General features: G+C 39.3%; 1 protein-coding gene across 1 annotated transcript; it reads left to right on the top strand.

Annotated features, from left to right (window-relative positions):
* The first annotated feature begins 1507 nt into the window (after positions 1–1507).
* Positions 1508–15614, top strand: FMO1 (flavin containing dimethylaniline monoxygenase 1). The gene is given in 8 exon segments (XM_035011029.1): positions 1508–1528; positions 1766–1954; positions 4444–4606; positions 8016–8158; positions 10578–10777; positions 12831–13186; positions 13677–13749; positions 15272–15614. Coding segments are annotated over 8 exon segments (1488 nt in total).
* The last annotated feature ends 624 nt before the right edge of the window (positions 15615–16238 follow it).

Below are 16238 nucleotides of genomic sequence, written 5' to 3'. Positions count from 1 at the left end.
GTAAGCCCAGCCTCGGTCTTGATCCCAGGACCCTGAGATCATGATCTAAGCCCAAGTCAGGCGCTAAACTGACTGAGCCACCCAGATGCTCCAATATCAGTTATCTTTCAATGAAAGAAAATGATAAATTGTATGCATTTTCGGATAACAGTTTTCAAACTAACCTTAAAACATCACTAATGTAGTCCCACTGCCCACGTCTAGTATACAGCTCAACCACCACAGCATTTCTCGCAGGGGTCAGATAAAACTGAGACTGATCTGAGTCTCGTTCAACATATAGGAGTCCACATGCGTGGATATTGAGCAATGTTGAATTACCGCTGTAAAAGTTTCCAGATGCTTACTCTCAATTTCTGTACTTATCTTGTCTTAGAGTGCTAATGATCAATTCAGCTCCATATTGCTCAGCCAACTACGTCTTTGAGTAACACTGCTTTAGATCTCCCGCAGAATAAAAGATCAGGACTTAAATAGTCATCTTTCTCAGAAGACTTTAGATTCCAGTTTTCTAGATTTATTCTGGACAAATGAGACTGTCAGAGGTGGGGCTACAGACAAGCAAGATACAGTGAACCCATTAGTTGATGAGATCGGCAGGATTAATTGAAACCATTAATTGAAAGATATGTTTATAATTTTATTCCCTGTAATCTCTACGCATTTCATGCAGATCTAGATTCACATCATTTGAGGGAACAAAGTGAGCCCTCCTCTACATGTGAAGCTTATATTCGTCTTTCCACTTGTTCACACAAATAAAATAATTATTGTTTCACAGGTAAAAAAAAGAACTATACATAACAAAATGGTAACCAATATTAAAATACTAAGGCCCCCTTCCTATTAAACTCAGAGCATCCTTCATAATACATCCAAAAGACAGAGGCAATGTATATTAACAACTACATATATACCAAAACTGCTTACTATTCAACTTGGTGGGAGTTGTCTGAGATACTAATATTTGCCATTTATTCAGGTCGAAACTGGGGGTGGGAAATGGTCTTTCATCATGTGTGTGCACTTATCCAGTCTAGAAACCTTTGACCTGCTTCTTCTCCCAAATCCTAAATCCAAACCGCTCCACCATCCTGTGCCTTCTGTCATTCTGCTGCCTCAATTTCCACTTCTCTTTTTCAACTGCCAATGCTTCTGCTCAGGCTGCCTTCAGTGATGGCTAGAGTGGATTTGTGTTTTAGGCTCTTCACCAGCCTCCTTCCTTCTTTTCCAGACTTCTGTCATTCGTCTTTTGTAGAACAGGAATTAGCTTTCCAAAATATAACAGGAATCACTTCCACATTAAAACATTCAGAAGACTGCCATCACCTTCCTATAAAATCCAAATTCCTTAACCTTAGACGCAAAATCCTTCATAATCTGAACCCTCTTCTCCATAATCCTTTCAACAACACCCTGTGAAACCAAACTACCTAGCAATTGTCCATCATCCAGACACTATTTCCTGGCTCTGGTCTATTTCCCTATTTTCCTGTATTTTGCCATAATGCCATGTGAATCTGGAAAGGTGAGTTCATCCTGGGTTTATTTGTTCACATGTAATGAATGAAATTGCAATCCAGATCATAAAATTCAGTGTTCAGTGTTCACCCTACCTCAAGTGCAGGATAACAAATCCCATTAGAAAGGGTAACTTTAATCTCTGTCAATGTTTGAAATGTCTAAAAATTAACATCCATTTTCATGTGTGTGCTCACACATGCACAAATGCATACACACTCATGTGCGTACACTGTTTGTACAGGAACATGTTGAAGAAGGCAGAGCCAGCCTCTGTAAGTCTGTGGTTTCCAACAGCTGCAAGGAGATGTCTTGTTACTCAGACTTTCCATTCCCAGAAGATTATCCAAACTATGTGCCAAATTCTCAATTCCTGGAATATCTCAAAATGTATGCAAACTGGTTCAGCCTTCTGGAATGCACTCAATTCAAGGTAAGACACAAAACATCAGTCAGTAGTCAGAAAGTATTGCCTACCTGTTTCCTATTTCTCTCAATAGCCTAGCCCTTGGCTCTGTAGATGAGATCATGAACTGGCAAGATTGATGACACCTGGCTGGATTCCTTTTCCCCTTGTACTCACACCACCCTAAGTAAATCTGGAGGTAGAGGTGGTTACTTTCTGTAAGGATTCACATGTATACATTTTTAGTTAGTAATAACTTCATCCAGGTACCCAAAGGTACCTGAAAATATCAAACCACAATCTCAGCTTGGGACAAAAGCACATTGGGACATTGATGACTTCTGCCAGTACCTAGGTCCTCTCTTCTTGAGTATCTCTTTATAGGAATAAACATGTGCAATGGCCCATACACAAGAGAACCTCAGTATTTGAAGGAAATCTTTTCTAGATATCCTTGGGAATAGAAAAATCTTTGAATATTGTTCTTTTCATAGACCTTACCCACCTCCCTTCCCATTTCCAAGAACAGAGATAGGAAGAAGGTAGAAGGATGGAGGCAAATGAATATACTCTCTTTTTTTCCCCTTCTTTTCCTCTCCAAGAAACATGAAAATCCATGTGTTTTCCTTCTCCTATCTCCCCCTCTCCTTGATACAGATGGGGATGGTAAGGAATTCCAAGGGAATTGAAAGCAACATAAATGACCAAAACTAGTAGTAAGTAAGATTCATATTCACAACCTTAAAAGTACTGACCAAAATGTAACCACTATCTTGAAGAGACATCTGCACCCCCGTGTTCACTGCGGCATTATTTACAATAGTCAAGAAATGGATACAACCCTAGTGTCCATCAATGGGTACATGAATAAAGAAAATGTGGCACACACCTACACACACACTAGAATGTTGTTTAGCCATAAAAAAGGAAATCCTGCCATCTGCAACAACATGGTTGGACCTTTAGAGTATTATACTAAGTGAAATAAGTCAGACAAATACTGTATGATCTCACTTGTATGTGAAATTTAAAAACACCCAACTCACAGAAACAGAACAGATTGGTGGTTGCCAGAGGTGAAGGGTGGGAGTTGGGGGATATGGGTTAAGATGGTCAAAAGGTACAGACTTCCAGTTATAAGATAAATCAGTTGTGGGGATATGATGTACAGCATGCTGAATATAGTTAACTGCATTGAATTGTATATTTGAAAGTTGCTAGGAGAGTAGATCTTAAAAGTTCTTATCACAAGAAAAAGAATTATAACTATGTGAGGTGATGGATGTGAACTAAACTTATTGTTTGTTGGAATTATTTTGCAGTATATACATTTATCAGATCATTACATCCTATACTTTAAACTTACACAGTGTTGTATGCCAATTATATTTCAATCAAACTGTAAGTATTCCAGTTTTCCAAAGAGTATTTTACTCCACTTCCTTATTTTGCAAGGGACACTAAAAATGAAACACTACCATAGTGGAAGTATATGATCCACAGAAATATTTTTTAATGCATCAGAGCTCCTGAATCTGAGGCATTTCCTTTACTAACATGGTACCCCAAGTCTATTTTAAAATAATTGAAAAAAAAAAGTTTAAAGCTAGATGTTCACCAAATTTTTAAGAAAGTACACACATAGGAAATTTCTTTCCTCTCTGTGCACTCCAAATTTTTAATTACAAACAGTTCTTATTTTTAAGATAAAAGTAAACTTTATTTTGAAATCAATTAATTTTTAATTAACTGAAAACATATTTTAAAAAGGAAGAGTTCCTAATACAAATTTTGGAATCCAACAAATGCTTCAAATATTATAAAACAAATAGTGAACCCATTAGGAAAGACTTGAAATGCCTGTCTTCTCTGAGAACTGAAAAAGAAAGGCAGCAAAGTCTCTTGGCCAGTGGAGCATTGATGTTTTTAAATTTGACTGTAAATTTATTTTACATATTTTCTGAATCAGAACCTCGCACCTATAAACTTATATGCACTCAATTAAAACAAAAAATAGACTGAAATTTGGGATCCTCCCAGAACATTCAGGCCATAAAGTTGGCATTTCCCAATCATTCTCGGGATCTGGGAAAGCTTTAGCAACATATTCTATAGGACCTTTCATAAGATCCAAATTTATATTTTCAATTTATATTACCCATGTCTCTCCTAAAGCATAGCTCTAGGAGAGATATACATAACAGAAATAATGAAAAAGACATCCGAAGACCATGGTTCTCAGTTCTATCACTTACTGTGAGAATTTGAGCAAATCACTCAAACTTTTTGGATCTCATCACTTCTCTTAAATACCCCACCACTCTAAACTCTAAGCTTAGAATACTTTCATCCAGAAAATTATAGTTAATCTGCTAACTCGATTCAATTTCTAAGTTTATGCTTATTAATTATGGTTAGTCTGTGCTCTAGAACATTTGAAATGTCAACTGATACATTGGACAGCAAGCCCTTACTAGAAACTTGACAACAAATTGTGACTATAATTCTCTTTTCAGACTAAAGTCTGCAAAGTAACAAAATGCCCAGATTTTACTGTCACCAGCCAATGGGAGGTGGTCACTCAGCATGAAGGAAAGCAAGAGTCTGCCATCTTTGATGTTGTCATGGTCTGCACTGGTTTCCTTACTAACCCGTATTTGCCACTCTACTCTTTTCCAGGTACAGCATTTTCTGAAACTGATCTTAATTTGTCTCAAGAGAGCCATCTTGTTACTGGCTTGATCTGGGAATGCATTTCTATGGTTCCTCCGTTAAATAGTTAAAGTTGTGAGGTAACAGGGATTCTTTTCTAACCAGCACTTTCTGGCCAGCTTTTGGCTTTCATTTGTTTCAAAAACCAATAAGTGCCCAAAGGTAGAATAAATAACTAGCAAGCAGTTTTATGCTTCACTAAGGTTCAATGTCCCTCCGTAAGTGATGGGTATCACTCAGAAAGTCTTCTAAGTCACGGGATACTTACGCAAGTGGTTAGCCTCAGCAGTAGCACACAACCAAAGCTGAGTTCAGAGGCCACAAAGGTCAATCAATGAATAAAGAAAAAAGTAGTGTGATTTTTGTTTGTTCTGTAGAGGTTTAGCTAGATCAGAGGTATTTGTCACTAGGTCAGTAGTCAACAGGGAGAAGAATCTTGGGACCCAAGTTAAGTCATCCTTGAGTCTCAGCTTCCTTATCTAGTTTTTGCAACCATGATTCATGTTAATCTCTGTCAAATTTCCACTGGATGACAGTGCAGAGGGACTAGAAGAGGCAATGGTTTCGTTTATTTTTATCTGCAGTAAGTTTTCAAAAATTTAAAACTTTAGGAAAATTTTCTCTTCATCATCTAAATATGACCTGGAGGGATCTCAAGGCTTATCTTACAATAAACTCACATACCTCCAATGCCCCCAGAGCTTACTCAAGACAGGTCAAGTCAGGATAAAGCACATCCTGAAAACTACCCTTGACTAAAGTCATTGAATCGAAAGCACCAAGTCCAGTCTTCTTCCTGATACAAGGAACTATTCTCTAACATCCCTGAGAGAGGCTCTGCAGCCTCTGCTTCAACAATTTATTTGGCACCCACAAAGTGCTAAAAATACAGAGCTGGATAAGACAACAGTAGCCTGTATGGAAGGAACAAAAAGAGACTTATAGGAGTCCAGTGGCGGAATCACAGTCTACATAGGACCTGCAAGTGATACCAATACTCATTTTATGACGAACTCATGTACATCCAATGGTGCTGGCTCTGCCCTCCACATGTCATTCAATTCAGGTCAAATTAGGATAAAGTGTACCTGGAAAGCAACTGAACCAACGTCCTCAATTTGAATAGGATGGGCTTGAGAGCAGGAGGTACAGATTCTAGGCTATACAGTCTACAAGCTATACAATCTTGGGCTTTCCACTTAACCTTTCTAAGCCTCTGGTTTTTTGCCAAATATGAGGGGCTTGGACCACCTTACCCAACAGCGTACATCACAAATCAAGCAAACAGAGCTCTATGGGACTTGCAGTCTTTTTTTTTTTAAGATTTTATTTATTTATTTGTTTACTTATTTATTTGAGAGAGAGCGCACATGAGTTGGGGGGAGGGGCAGAGGGAGAGAGAGAAGCAGACTCCCCACTGAACAGGGAGCCTGATGTGGGGATTGTGCAGGACTCGATCTCAGGACCCTGGGATCATGACCCGAGCCGAAGGCAGACGCTTAACCCACTGAGTCACCCACGCACCCTCTCAATACCAATCTTACCAGCCACTACCAATTGGCCATTTGAAATCCCTGGCTAGTTAATCATTAAGGAGGCTTTGAGCTCTAAAGTTCTGTGACTTTAGATTTGAAAAGGAGTCCTCCAGATCTCACCAACTCCCTCTCTGCCTCACAACAGACTTGCTTAGTACATAGTACATACACCCTGGGGTCATTGTTTTGTTTTTTAAAGATTTTTATTTATTTATTTGACAGAGAAAGAGATAGTGAGAGAGGAAACACAAGCAGGGGGAGTAGGACAGGGAGAAGCAGGCTTCCCACTGAGCAGGGAGCCCAATGAGAGGCTTGATCCCAGGACCCCGGGTCATGACCTGAGCCAAAGGCAGACACTTAATGACTGAGCCACCCAGGCGCCCCCCCCCCCCCCGAGGTCATTGTTAACTGTTACAAAAATTCAAATTCATTGAAAACATTTAAAAACATGTGTCTGGAGGCACATTGCTCTGGAGACAATTCCAAAGATGTTCCAAAAAGTCTTAGTAAAAGTAACAGGTATCATAAAACAAATGTATAGCTTCCCAAGATAACTACTTGTATTCATTCAGATATACACATTCTAGTGTGTTTACTAACACAACCACATTCACCTAATAAAAGTGCTTGCTCTGTCTTCCTGTGATATAAGAGGAGAAAATATTAGTCTGATAGAAGCCACAGAGTCTCATATTTGCTCATTTGTGATCCCAAAGAGCCGTTCTAAGCAAATCTAAGATAATTTAACATCCAGGGATAATGATTCTATGATTCTCCTTAAACTTGTCTAGCTCTCCCTCCTCAGCCATTCTCTGATCCATACTGGGTCCTGGCTGAATTAATATTTGAACTTGGTTGCATCATTGTTAAATTCTAAAGGCTCTGGATTATGGTAGGTTTTAACGGAGATTCATATCAGATTTCTAATGATTCAAGGTGAACTAAAGAGCTACCAGATCTTGACAAGGCTACTTGCCACAAGCATCCATATTTATCCCCTGAGAATCTAGATGTCTTATCACTTTTTTCTGGAAAAAATCGGTTCTTTGTATAGTGTGTGTTACTTTTGATTGATTGTGTTAATGCAACCTTGAGAGTATTTTCCAAAACTCTCTATTCACATTTAATGTTTCAGTGAGAAATTTGGCATCAACTGCCTGAGCTATCCTTTCTCGTTAGAACAGTAGATCTAAACACAGTATAACTAACATAACCCCTTTTTCTCAGAGCCAACTCTTGCTGACTCAGCAAACTCAGCCTGAGTTATACTCAGTCACCAAGGAGAACTATCAGTGAACTTCCCCAACCCACATGGATCTTTTCGAATAAGAACCACATTTTATTTATCTTATTTCCCTAATATCAACTAGCACAGTGCCAAGCACATAGATGCCAAAAAAGGTTGGCTAAGTGGAGTGGAGGCACTTGACTCCAAGTTTCCTTTAACTTCTCTGCTCTTGTTCCTTGCTTGTGAAAAGCTCTAATATAGTCAAATATTAGTAAGTAGGATATTACTGTCCCATTGATTTCTATCAACTTTTAAGTGGTAATGACTCCTTACACTTTTGCTTAACAAGTCTTTATGCCACAATATTTCAACTTGGCAGTAAATAAACCTAGAGGCCTAGATTATCTAGTGAAATAGAGTAAGTACCTCCATTACATAATCACTCACTAATTTCTGTGTCTTATAAAACCATGTATTCATATTTTGGATTTTTCTTAGAGTATGCTATTAAAAAATACCCATAATAATCCATCAAAAGGATATTAATGGAACAATATTTATGTTTCATTCACTGATCCTATAAAATTCTTTATTTGACTTTCTTTTTCTATAGGTATAAATACCTTTAAAGGCCAGTACTTTCATAGCCAGCAATATAAACATCCAGATATATTTAAGGACAAGAGAGTCCTTGTGATTGGAATGGGGAATTCGGGCACAGACATTGCTATGGAGGCCAGCCACCTGGCAAAACAGGTACCATTCTTCATGTTACTTAATGAAAAACTTTATCTTAAGATGCATGCCTCAGGCAAACACTGATAAATGATGAAAGAAATAAATATGCCTAAAGCACACACACATACAAAAAACAGATTTTTATTTTTTTAAAGATTTTATTTATTTATTTGTCAGAGAGAGAGCACAAGCAGGGGAAGCGGCAGGCAGAGGGAGAAGCAGGCTCCCTGCTGAGCAGGGAGCCGGATGCGGGACTCGAGCCCAGGACCCTGGGATCATGACCTGGTCTGAAGGCAGAGCTACCCAGGCATCCCCAAATAAAAGATTTTTAAAGTATTTTTCGTGTTTATAAATTTTACTGCAAATTCCAAACGTCATTTTTCCTCCAAGACAAACTTCTCTGACTTCCTATTTTTGTCATTTTCCCAGTCATCCAACAAGAGCTACAGGAGACATCTGTGTCTTACCTGGTCCCATCAGTGAGAAAATCCTGTCCTTTTTTCCTTGTGAAGATCTCCCATCCGCTCCCTCCTTTCCTTGTTAACCGCCACTACCCTCAGCAGGTCCGTACTCGAAGGCTACCCCACTGTCCTCCTAATAATAATTGTAGAAATAATTCATATTTATTGGGGCTTCCTCTGTGCCAAGCATTTCACTAAATGCTTTACTGCATGGCCTCAGTCATCAAAGGAAGCCAGTAGAGTGGGTTCTGTCAGTACTCTTTTCTGTAGATGAGGAAACTGAGGCTTACAGAAGCTAAGGAGCCTGTCTGAAGTTGTGCCACTTGCAGATGGCAGAGCCAGCCTTCAAGTTTAAGTTCCTCTGACCCAAAGCACCTGTAACTAATTCTACCCACATCCCTGCATGCCCAGTCCCTCCTCCCACACGGCAATCCTTACAGACACCCTAACGCCGACAAACAAATCCTTTGAAAAGCCAGCTCTCATTATGACACTCTTGTGTTTAAAAACTTCTAATAACTCCCCTTACAAAAAAAAAAAAAGTCAACTATACTCAAGTAAAAAAATAAAAAATAAAAAAAATAAGTGGGAGAGAGAAGCAGAGGAGGCAGATCTGAGAAAGCACAGGCCACTTTTGATCGCTTTGCCAAACCACAGAAGCTAAGAAAGCTATGCTGGGTCCGTGCTCCTGCCAAAATGTACAGAGAAACTCTTTTTACTAAAATATAAAATAAAATAATAAAATAAAATAAAATAAAACAAAAGCAACACAAAAGAAAATACTAATGAATTGCAGATGATTAGCCCCTGCCTTATAGGGTTCTCCTTAATCCGGTTCAAATCTGCCTTTTCAACTTTATCCCCCACTACTCTGAGCCCTTTCCAATTCTGCGTCTCTCTTCCCCTTCCTTGTACCATACCCCTCCCTCCTACAGTGCCTTTTCTCCTTTATCACAATCCACATGTACATCCCCAGCTATCTCACCCCAACACAGTGTTCTCTCTCTAGTACTAATTTATGTAATAATTGTAATGAACATTCCTCAGTTGGCATTCATTAACAGCAAATAAAGATGAGTTGTTGGCTTCTGATGTGCCAAATGTTGTGCCAGGCACTGGGGATACACTGAAGAACACAATAGACACAAGATTTCTGCCATTGTGGAGCATAGAGTCATGGGGGACACAGATATCAACTAAATAAGTATAGATAATTAGATCACTAATTGCAAGAGTGAAAATAGCCATAAAGAAAAAGGATTGGGAGTGTGTGACTATAATATTCCTTTTGGAGACTTTCAAAAAAGGACCTGATTGATTGATTGATTCATTGATTGATTTGGAGAGACTAGCGGTTTGGTGGAGTTATCCTGAAAGAAGGGAAAGGAGGTCCTGAAATAAAAAAGAATACAGTCTCATCCACTATGACCACCACATGTGGATAGCGTATTATTATTTCTATTTCTCTAATGATTGGAAATTTCAAACTCAGTCAGCTGGTAAACTCAAATAGCCAATCTGTAAAGTCAAAAAAAAAAAAAAAAAGAATTCACCAAAACTAATTGTGTTATTGAACTTTATTGTCAATTCAAACAATGGTTTCTGTTGAAACTCGTTGTAGACAACTTTCAGTTGCTGTCATACCTACAAAATTGTAACCACCTGCTCATTGTTTTTTCACATGAGACCTTGGTTTTCACAGTATCTCATTCATTGTGGTGGCTAGCACTGTGTATGAAGAATAATAAGTTCTCCGTTACATGTTCTAAGGCATGTAATACTCGAGATACTCAAACCACGATCTCAAAAGAATAACTTTAAGATGGGAGTTGGAGGAGCCAGAACTATGTGGTTGAGGATGTATTTTGAGGGTGACAGACTTCTGGTGCCACTCTAATCATGAAACTTCCTGAATTTCTGGCAAAGTCAGCCCTGTTCCCTGGGTCAAACTGAGTGGCTTCTTTGATTGCTTCCAGGTGTTCCTCAGCACCACTGGAGGGGCCTGGGTGATGAGCTGAGTCTTTGACTCGGGGTACCCATGGGACATGGTGTTCATGACTTGATTTCAGAACATGTTCAGAAATTCTCTCCCAACTCCATTTGTGACTTGGTTGATGGCAAGAAAGATGAACAGCTGGTTCAATCATGCAAATTACGGCTTAGTACCAGAAGACAGGTAAATATAGTGTATCTGCTGAGGGTTGTTAGGAAGAAAAAAACTTGATCCTTCCACTGGCATACCCAAACCAGGCAATAACACAACCACATGATTGAATATGAAGGAAAACTCATACAAATGTACTTCATAAGAGCTAACTGTTTTTGAGTTCTTAGTAAGTGAAACTATATATTTCATCTTGTCAATAACCCTTTAAAGTATTATTATACTCTCCTGCTTATCATGGGTAAACTGAGGCTTCTCAAAGTTTGGTTACTTGCCCAAGCTCATTTAGTAATAAGCGAGCCCTGTGAGCTCGGCAAGTTACACAAGCCTCCGCTACAGCGATCAAAAGAGAGTGACTTGTCTATGACTCCTTTGACATAAGCAACACACTTGCCTTGTTTCACTATGTGGGAAAAATCAAATGCTGTAGTTGCCCCTCACCATCTCTCCAATGGCAATGCCTTCTTGCCCTTGCCAAGAGGACCATGATCTCAGTCTGACCTTAATTCGATCTGTAACTGAGTTATCACCTACGACTTATCTCATTAGCAAAAACTGACTGCTCTACTTTCTCATTCATTAAGTTTGTACAGTGATATTCCATTACCAGGGTGGCACTATAGCCTGGAGATCATGTCTGATTTTCTTCCAGAGTTCACTCTGGACCAGCATGGACCACGTGACACCCAAGCCACCACTGATGGCACACAGCCCCCTTGTTTGTGTACATACACTTGTTTTCTCTTGCTCTCTCCATCTTTCTCTCCCATACCTCCCTCTCACCAGCTCTCCCCTTGCCTCTACTATTGCCATCTTCTCCTTCCATATTTCTTACCTGCCCTCTTCTACCTCCTACCTCCAAGCCCCCAGGGGTTTTGACTCTTGGCACCAGAGCTTTGTTTACCATAAGCTTTGTCTAACCTGGATGGCAGCTGGGGGACTATGACGAATTTTATTTAATCCCATAAACCTTAGAAGATGTGAAATGAACCTAAGGAACTATCATCCCTTCACTCTTGGATTTAATCATTTATCATTTCCAAAGTTCTTGCATATATATACTATTTCATGTCTGCCATGTTATTTGGTTTGCCATGTTATTTAGGATTTTGGAAATTTTGAGACCATCCCCGGCTCCTATTTCATATGCTCTTCATCCTACCCAATGAACTAAGGATGACGAGGGTCAGTATCCCTATTTTACACATGAATAAAAGCCAACTGGGACCAAATGATTTCCTCAAGCTCTGTTAAGTATAAACATTAGGACAAGAAGCCACCCTTCCTCCCTCCTATTCCAGTGGCTCTTTCCATTTTATCACACTGTCTCTTTCTGTGCCTTCACCATAAGCTCAAAAGGGCTCAGCTTATTTAAAATCATCTCACAAAGTATTTGCTTAGTGATCCCAAAGGCATAGGAAGAAAAAGATAATTCTGCCCTTGTTCCTTTTATTTTTTTTTTAAGATTTTTATTTATTTATTTGACAGAGAGAGAGTACAAGTAGGCAGAGAGGCAGGCAGAGGGAGAGGGAGAAGCAGGCTCCCTACTGAGCAGGGAGCCCGATGCGGGACTTGATCCCAGGACCCTGGGATCATGACCTGAGCCGAAGGCAGCCGCTCAACCGACTGAGCCACCCAGGCGCCCCTGCCCTTGTTCCTTTTAAACACGTGCCTGCTTTTCTTGTACAATTGCTCCCTAGGAGGAGAGAGCTCCCAGCAGTTCTCAGCCAACGTAGAAGTCCCCAGCTTCCCCTGTAGTCCTTCAGCACTGGGCTATCTCTAATGACAGTGATAACTGAGAGCTGAAAGTCCACAAGGGAAACAGAAGCCAGAGAAAGCTCTGACCCCCTTCTCCACAGGCTTCCAAACTCTAGTAAATGGCAAACACATTCCATAATTCTTGGACATTGATGAGTCCCTCCCACAGAAGGAACTTCTCCCATGGCTGGTACCTTCTGCCTGGCCAAGGGGAGAGTCCCAGAATGAAGAAGGGAAGGAAAGGAGAAGGTAGGGCTGGCCATGCTGGTCACTGGCAGATCTCTTCCCTGCCCACATTTCTGTTTAGGACACAGCTGAGAGAGCCTGTGCTAAATGACGAGCTTCCGGGCTGTATCATCACTGGGAAACTTCTCATCAGGCCAAGCATAAAGGAGGTGAATGAAAACTCTGTCGTATTTAACAACACCCCAAAAGAAGAGCCCATTGATATCATTGTCTTTGCCACGGGCTACACCTTTGCTTTCCCCTTCCTTGATGAGACTGTAGTCAAAGTTGAAAATGGCCAGGCATCACTGTACAAGTACATCTTCCCTGCACATCTGCCACAGCCAACCCTGGCTGTTATTGGCCTCATCAAACCCTTAGGCTCCATGATACCCATAGGAGAAACACAAGCACGATGGGTTGTTCGAGTCCTGAAAGGTATGTGCACGAAAAACCGCAGGGCAAATGTTTTTGGCATGTTATTTGGAATATTGGAAATTTTGAGAACATCCCCAGGTCCTATCTAAAACAACACAATCTTTAAAAGCAGGATCCATTCTATTCTTCGGAATTACACTATCATAATGAATTTGAACCATTACCAGCACAAAAGATAAATCAGGAGTCAAAAAATATAAGTTGTTTCTACCTGTTATTTTCACCGAATCAACAGGTTTGACTAAAATGTAAAATTTCAATCAGTGAAGTGACAGAATTCAGTTGTGAGGTTTTGCTGTATCAGATAACTAGTGAGATGACCAGATGCTTACAACTTTTCACCTGGTAGCATTATTACCAGGAGAATACCACTTTTTTTGGCCAAGTCACTGGGTACTAAGAATAAAAGATGAGCGGTAATAAAGTATCTTCACTCACTAAGCAAGCAGGCTTAAAGTTAAATTGCCTTCTTTGTGCGTATGTTTCATAGGTATAAACAAGTTACCACCACGAAATGTCATGATAGATGAAGTTAATGCAAGAAAAGAAGACACACCCAGTGGGTAAGTTAACTAAGTTAACCACTTATGCATCTTTTTTGAATCATCACTCAAATTGGTAAAACAATAGCAGACAGAGGTGAGTTACACTGGAGGAAAAAGAAGCACCTGAGACTTAGAGGAAAAAAAAAATCTAGCCTAGCTTGTTTAAGGAGAAAGGGCAGAAAAGAAATTGAGAAGTTTAAGTGTCCCCAAATCGTCACTTCAGACCATGATTATCCAGCGCCACATGGTAAGCCAAAGGCAGATGCTTAACCAACTGAGCTACCCAGGCACCCCTCTTTTACGTTTTTAAATGAGTGAAAAAAAAGAATATTTTGTGATATGTGAAAATTATAGGAAATCTAAATCACAGTGGCCATACGTAAAGTTTTATGAGAACATAGCCGTACTCATTCGTTTACAGATTGTGTATAGCTGCTTTTTAGTTACAACAGCAGAGTTGAGTAGTTGAGACAGAGACCATAATATGGCCCTTAAAGCCTAATGTACTTACCATTTGGCCTTTTGCCAGAGTAAGTTTGTTGACCCTGTTTCCGGAGAAGAGGTTTCCACTTATGCTCTGCTCTTTGGCTGGCACTCAAGGGCCAGGGATAAGAGAAGGAAGGTGGCCAGCAAAGAAGGGAGTCTCGGCCTCCCCCACACCCCCAATTCTCACTCCTAATCCAGCTAAAACATCTCTGGTTTTATCTGTCTCACTGTGAATCTGTTTTGCGCTTTCACATAAATTTTCCCTTAAAAAATGGTTTCTCAGACCAAAAGAAAGTTTTAAAATCACTGCATTTAAGAATTTTTATCACTTCTCTAATTTATATATCTTTGCAGACTTCATGTTGATCTATCCTTGTCAAAGTGCTAAATCCCAAAATAATAAAAACATTTTAGATGTCTCTTTTTCACCCTCAACCTGGAATATGATTCAATCTCCATTATGGAATTCTGCTATAACATAGATAATTAATTAGAACTGCACAGTGGAATTGTGGAACACTGCATCAAGAACTAATGATATACTGTATGATAACTAACAACATAATAAAATAAAATTTTAAAAAAGCATTAAAAAAAGAACTGCACAGTGGAAGGCCTCTTGTCACAGGTCAGTCAGTGATTTTAGGGACTAAGCCCTGCTTTACAGGGAATTCTACCCTATTGATTTTTGCGGACTTTTACATTATATAAATCTAACAATATTTGAGTTTTAGAAAAATTTAGGAATAGTGAAATTATGTAAAAACTTTCTTTCTAGAAATTGTTAATTATTTGACAAAAGAACTAAAGAAATACCAGCTGCATTACGAGCATCTGGAGCACCATGCATATAGAGTATCTTGTCAAAGAGCTCATCTTGCATTTAAAAATATATATATAATGAGACCATTAGACAGCTATGAGCTTAGAGGGAAGAACACACTAACCATTTCAAATTTTCTAACATTGCTGTTTACTTTTTGGCACTTTTACTTGTTCTGGATTATCATTATTTTACCTTTTTGTCTTTATCCCCAATTTTCCTTTTATGAAGGTTTGGCTTGTGCTACTGCAAAGCTTTACAATCAGATTATATCACATACATAGATGAACTCCTGACCAGTATCAATGCAAAACCCAACCTATTCTCTCTGCTCCTGATGGACCCACGCCTGGCTTTGACCATCTTCTTTGGCCCATGCACACCATACCAGTTCCGCCTGACTGGCCCAGGGAAATGGAAAGGAGCCAGAAATGCCATCTTGACCCAATGGGATCGAACATTCAAAGTCACCAAAACTCGAATTGTACAAGAATCCCCATCTTCTTCCGCAAGTTTACTTAAACTCTTAAGCCTTCTGGCTTTGCTTATGGCCATTTTCCTAATTTTCCTATAAATAAAAGATTACCCAGATGGCTTCTCAGATGCACATAGTAGATTTACAATGCTCTGGTCCCTCCATTGCCGTGTCATTCTCTTTAGTTGTACTAAAATGATCCTGTTATGGTATGAGCTGATTAGAAATAAAAAGAAAGAAAAAAACCTAGAAACTGAATGTTTCAGGTGGTCTTTTATGCTCTTTTTACAAGTTGAGGGGAGAGAAGAGGATGAGGTGTCTACTCATAAAGGCCATAAAAGAATTAGGGGTTCAATAAATTCACTAGAATGTGTCTAAAGGAATGCAAGGAAGATAGAGAAAGAAAAAGACCATATAATTTCACTTACATGTAGAATCTAAAAAACAGAATAACAAATAAAACAACAACAACAACAAAGAAACAAAATCCAGAAACAGACTCACAAACACAGGGAATTGGTGTTTCCACAGGGGTGAGGGGTGGGAGAATGGGAAAAATAGGAGAAAGGGATTAAGGGGTACAAAATTCCAGTTATAAAATAAGTAGGTCATGTGGATAAAAAGTACAGAATGGGGAATATAGTCAAAAATATTACAATAACTTTGTATGCTGACAGATGTAACTAAGCCTGTGGTGAGCATTTTGCAATGTATATCATCATC

This window comes from Mirounga leonina, unplaced genomic scaffold (genome assembly GCF_011800145.1).
Source record: "Mirounga leonina isolate KUSES-001 unplaced genomic scaffold, KU_Mleo_1.0 Mir_154, whole genome shotgun sequence".
NCBI classification, from domain to species: Eukaryota; Metazoa; Chordata; class Mammalia; order Carnivora; family Phocidae; genus Mirounga; species Mirounga leonina.
Note: the sequence above shows the minus strand (reverse complement) of the source record. Positions and strands in the feature narration are given on the sequence as shown.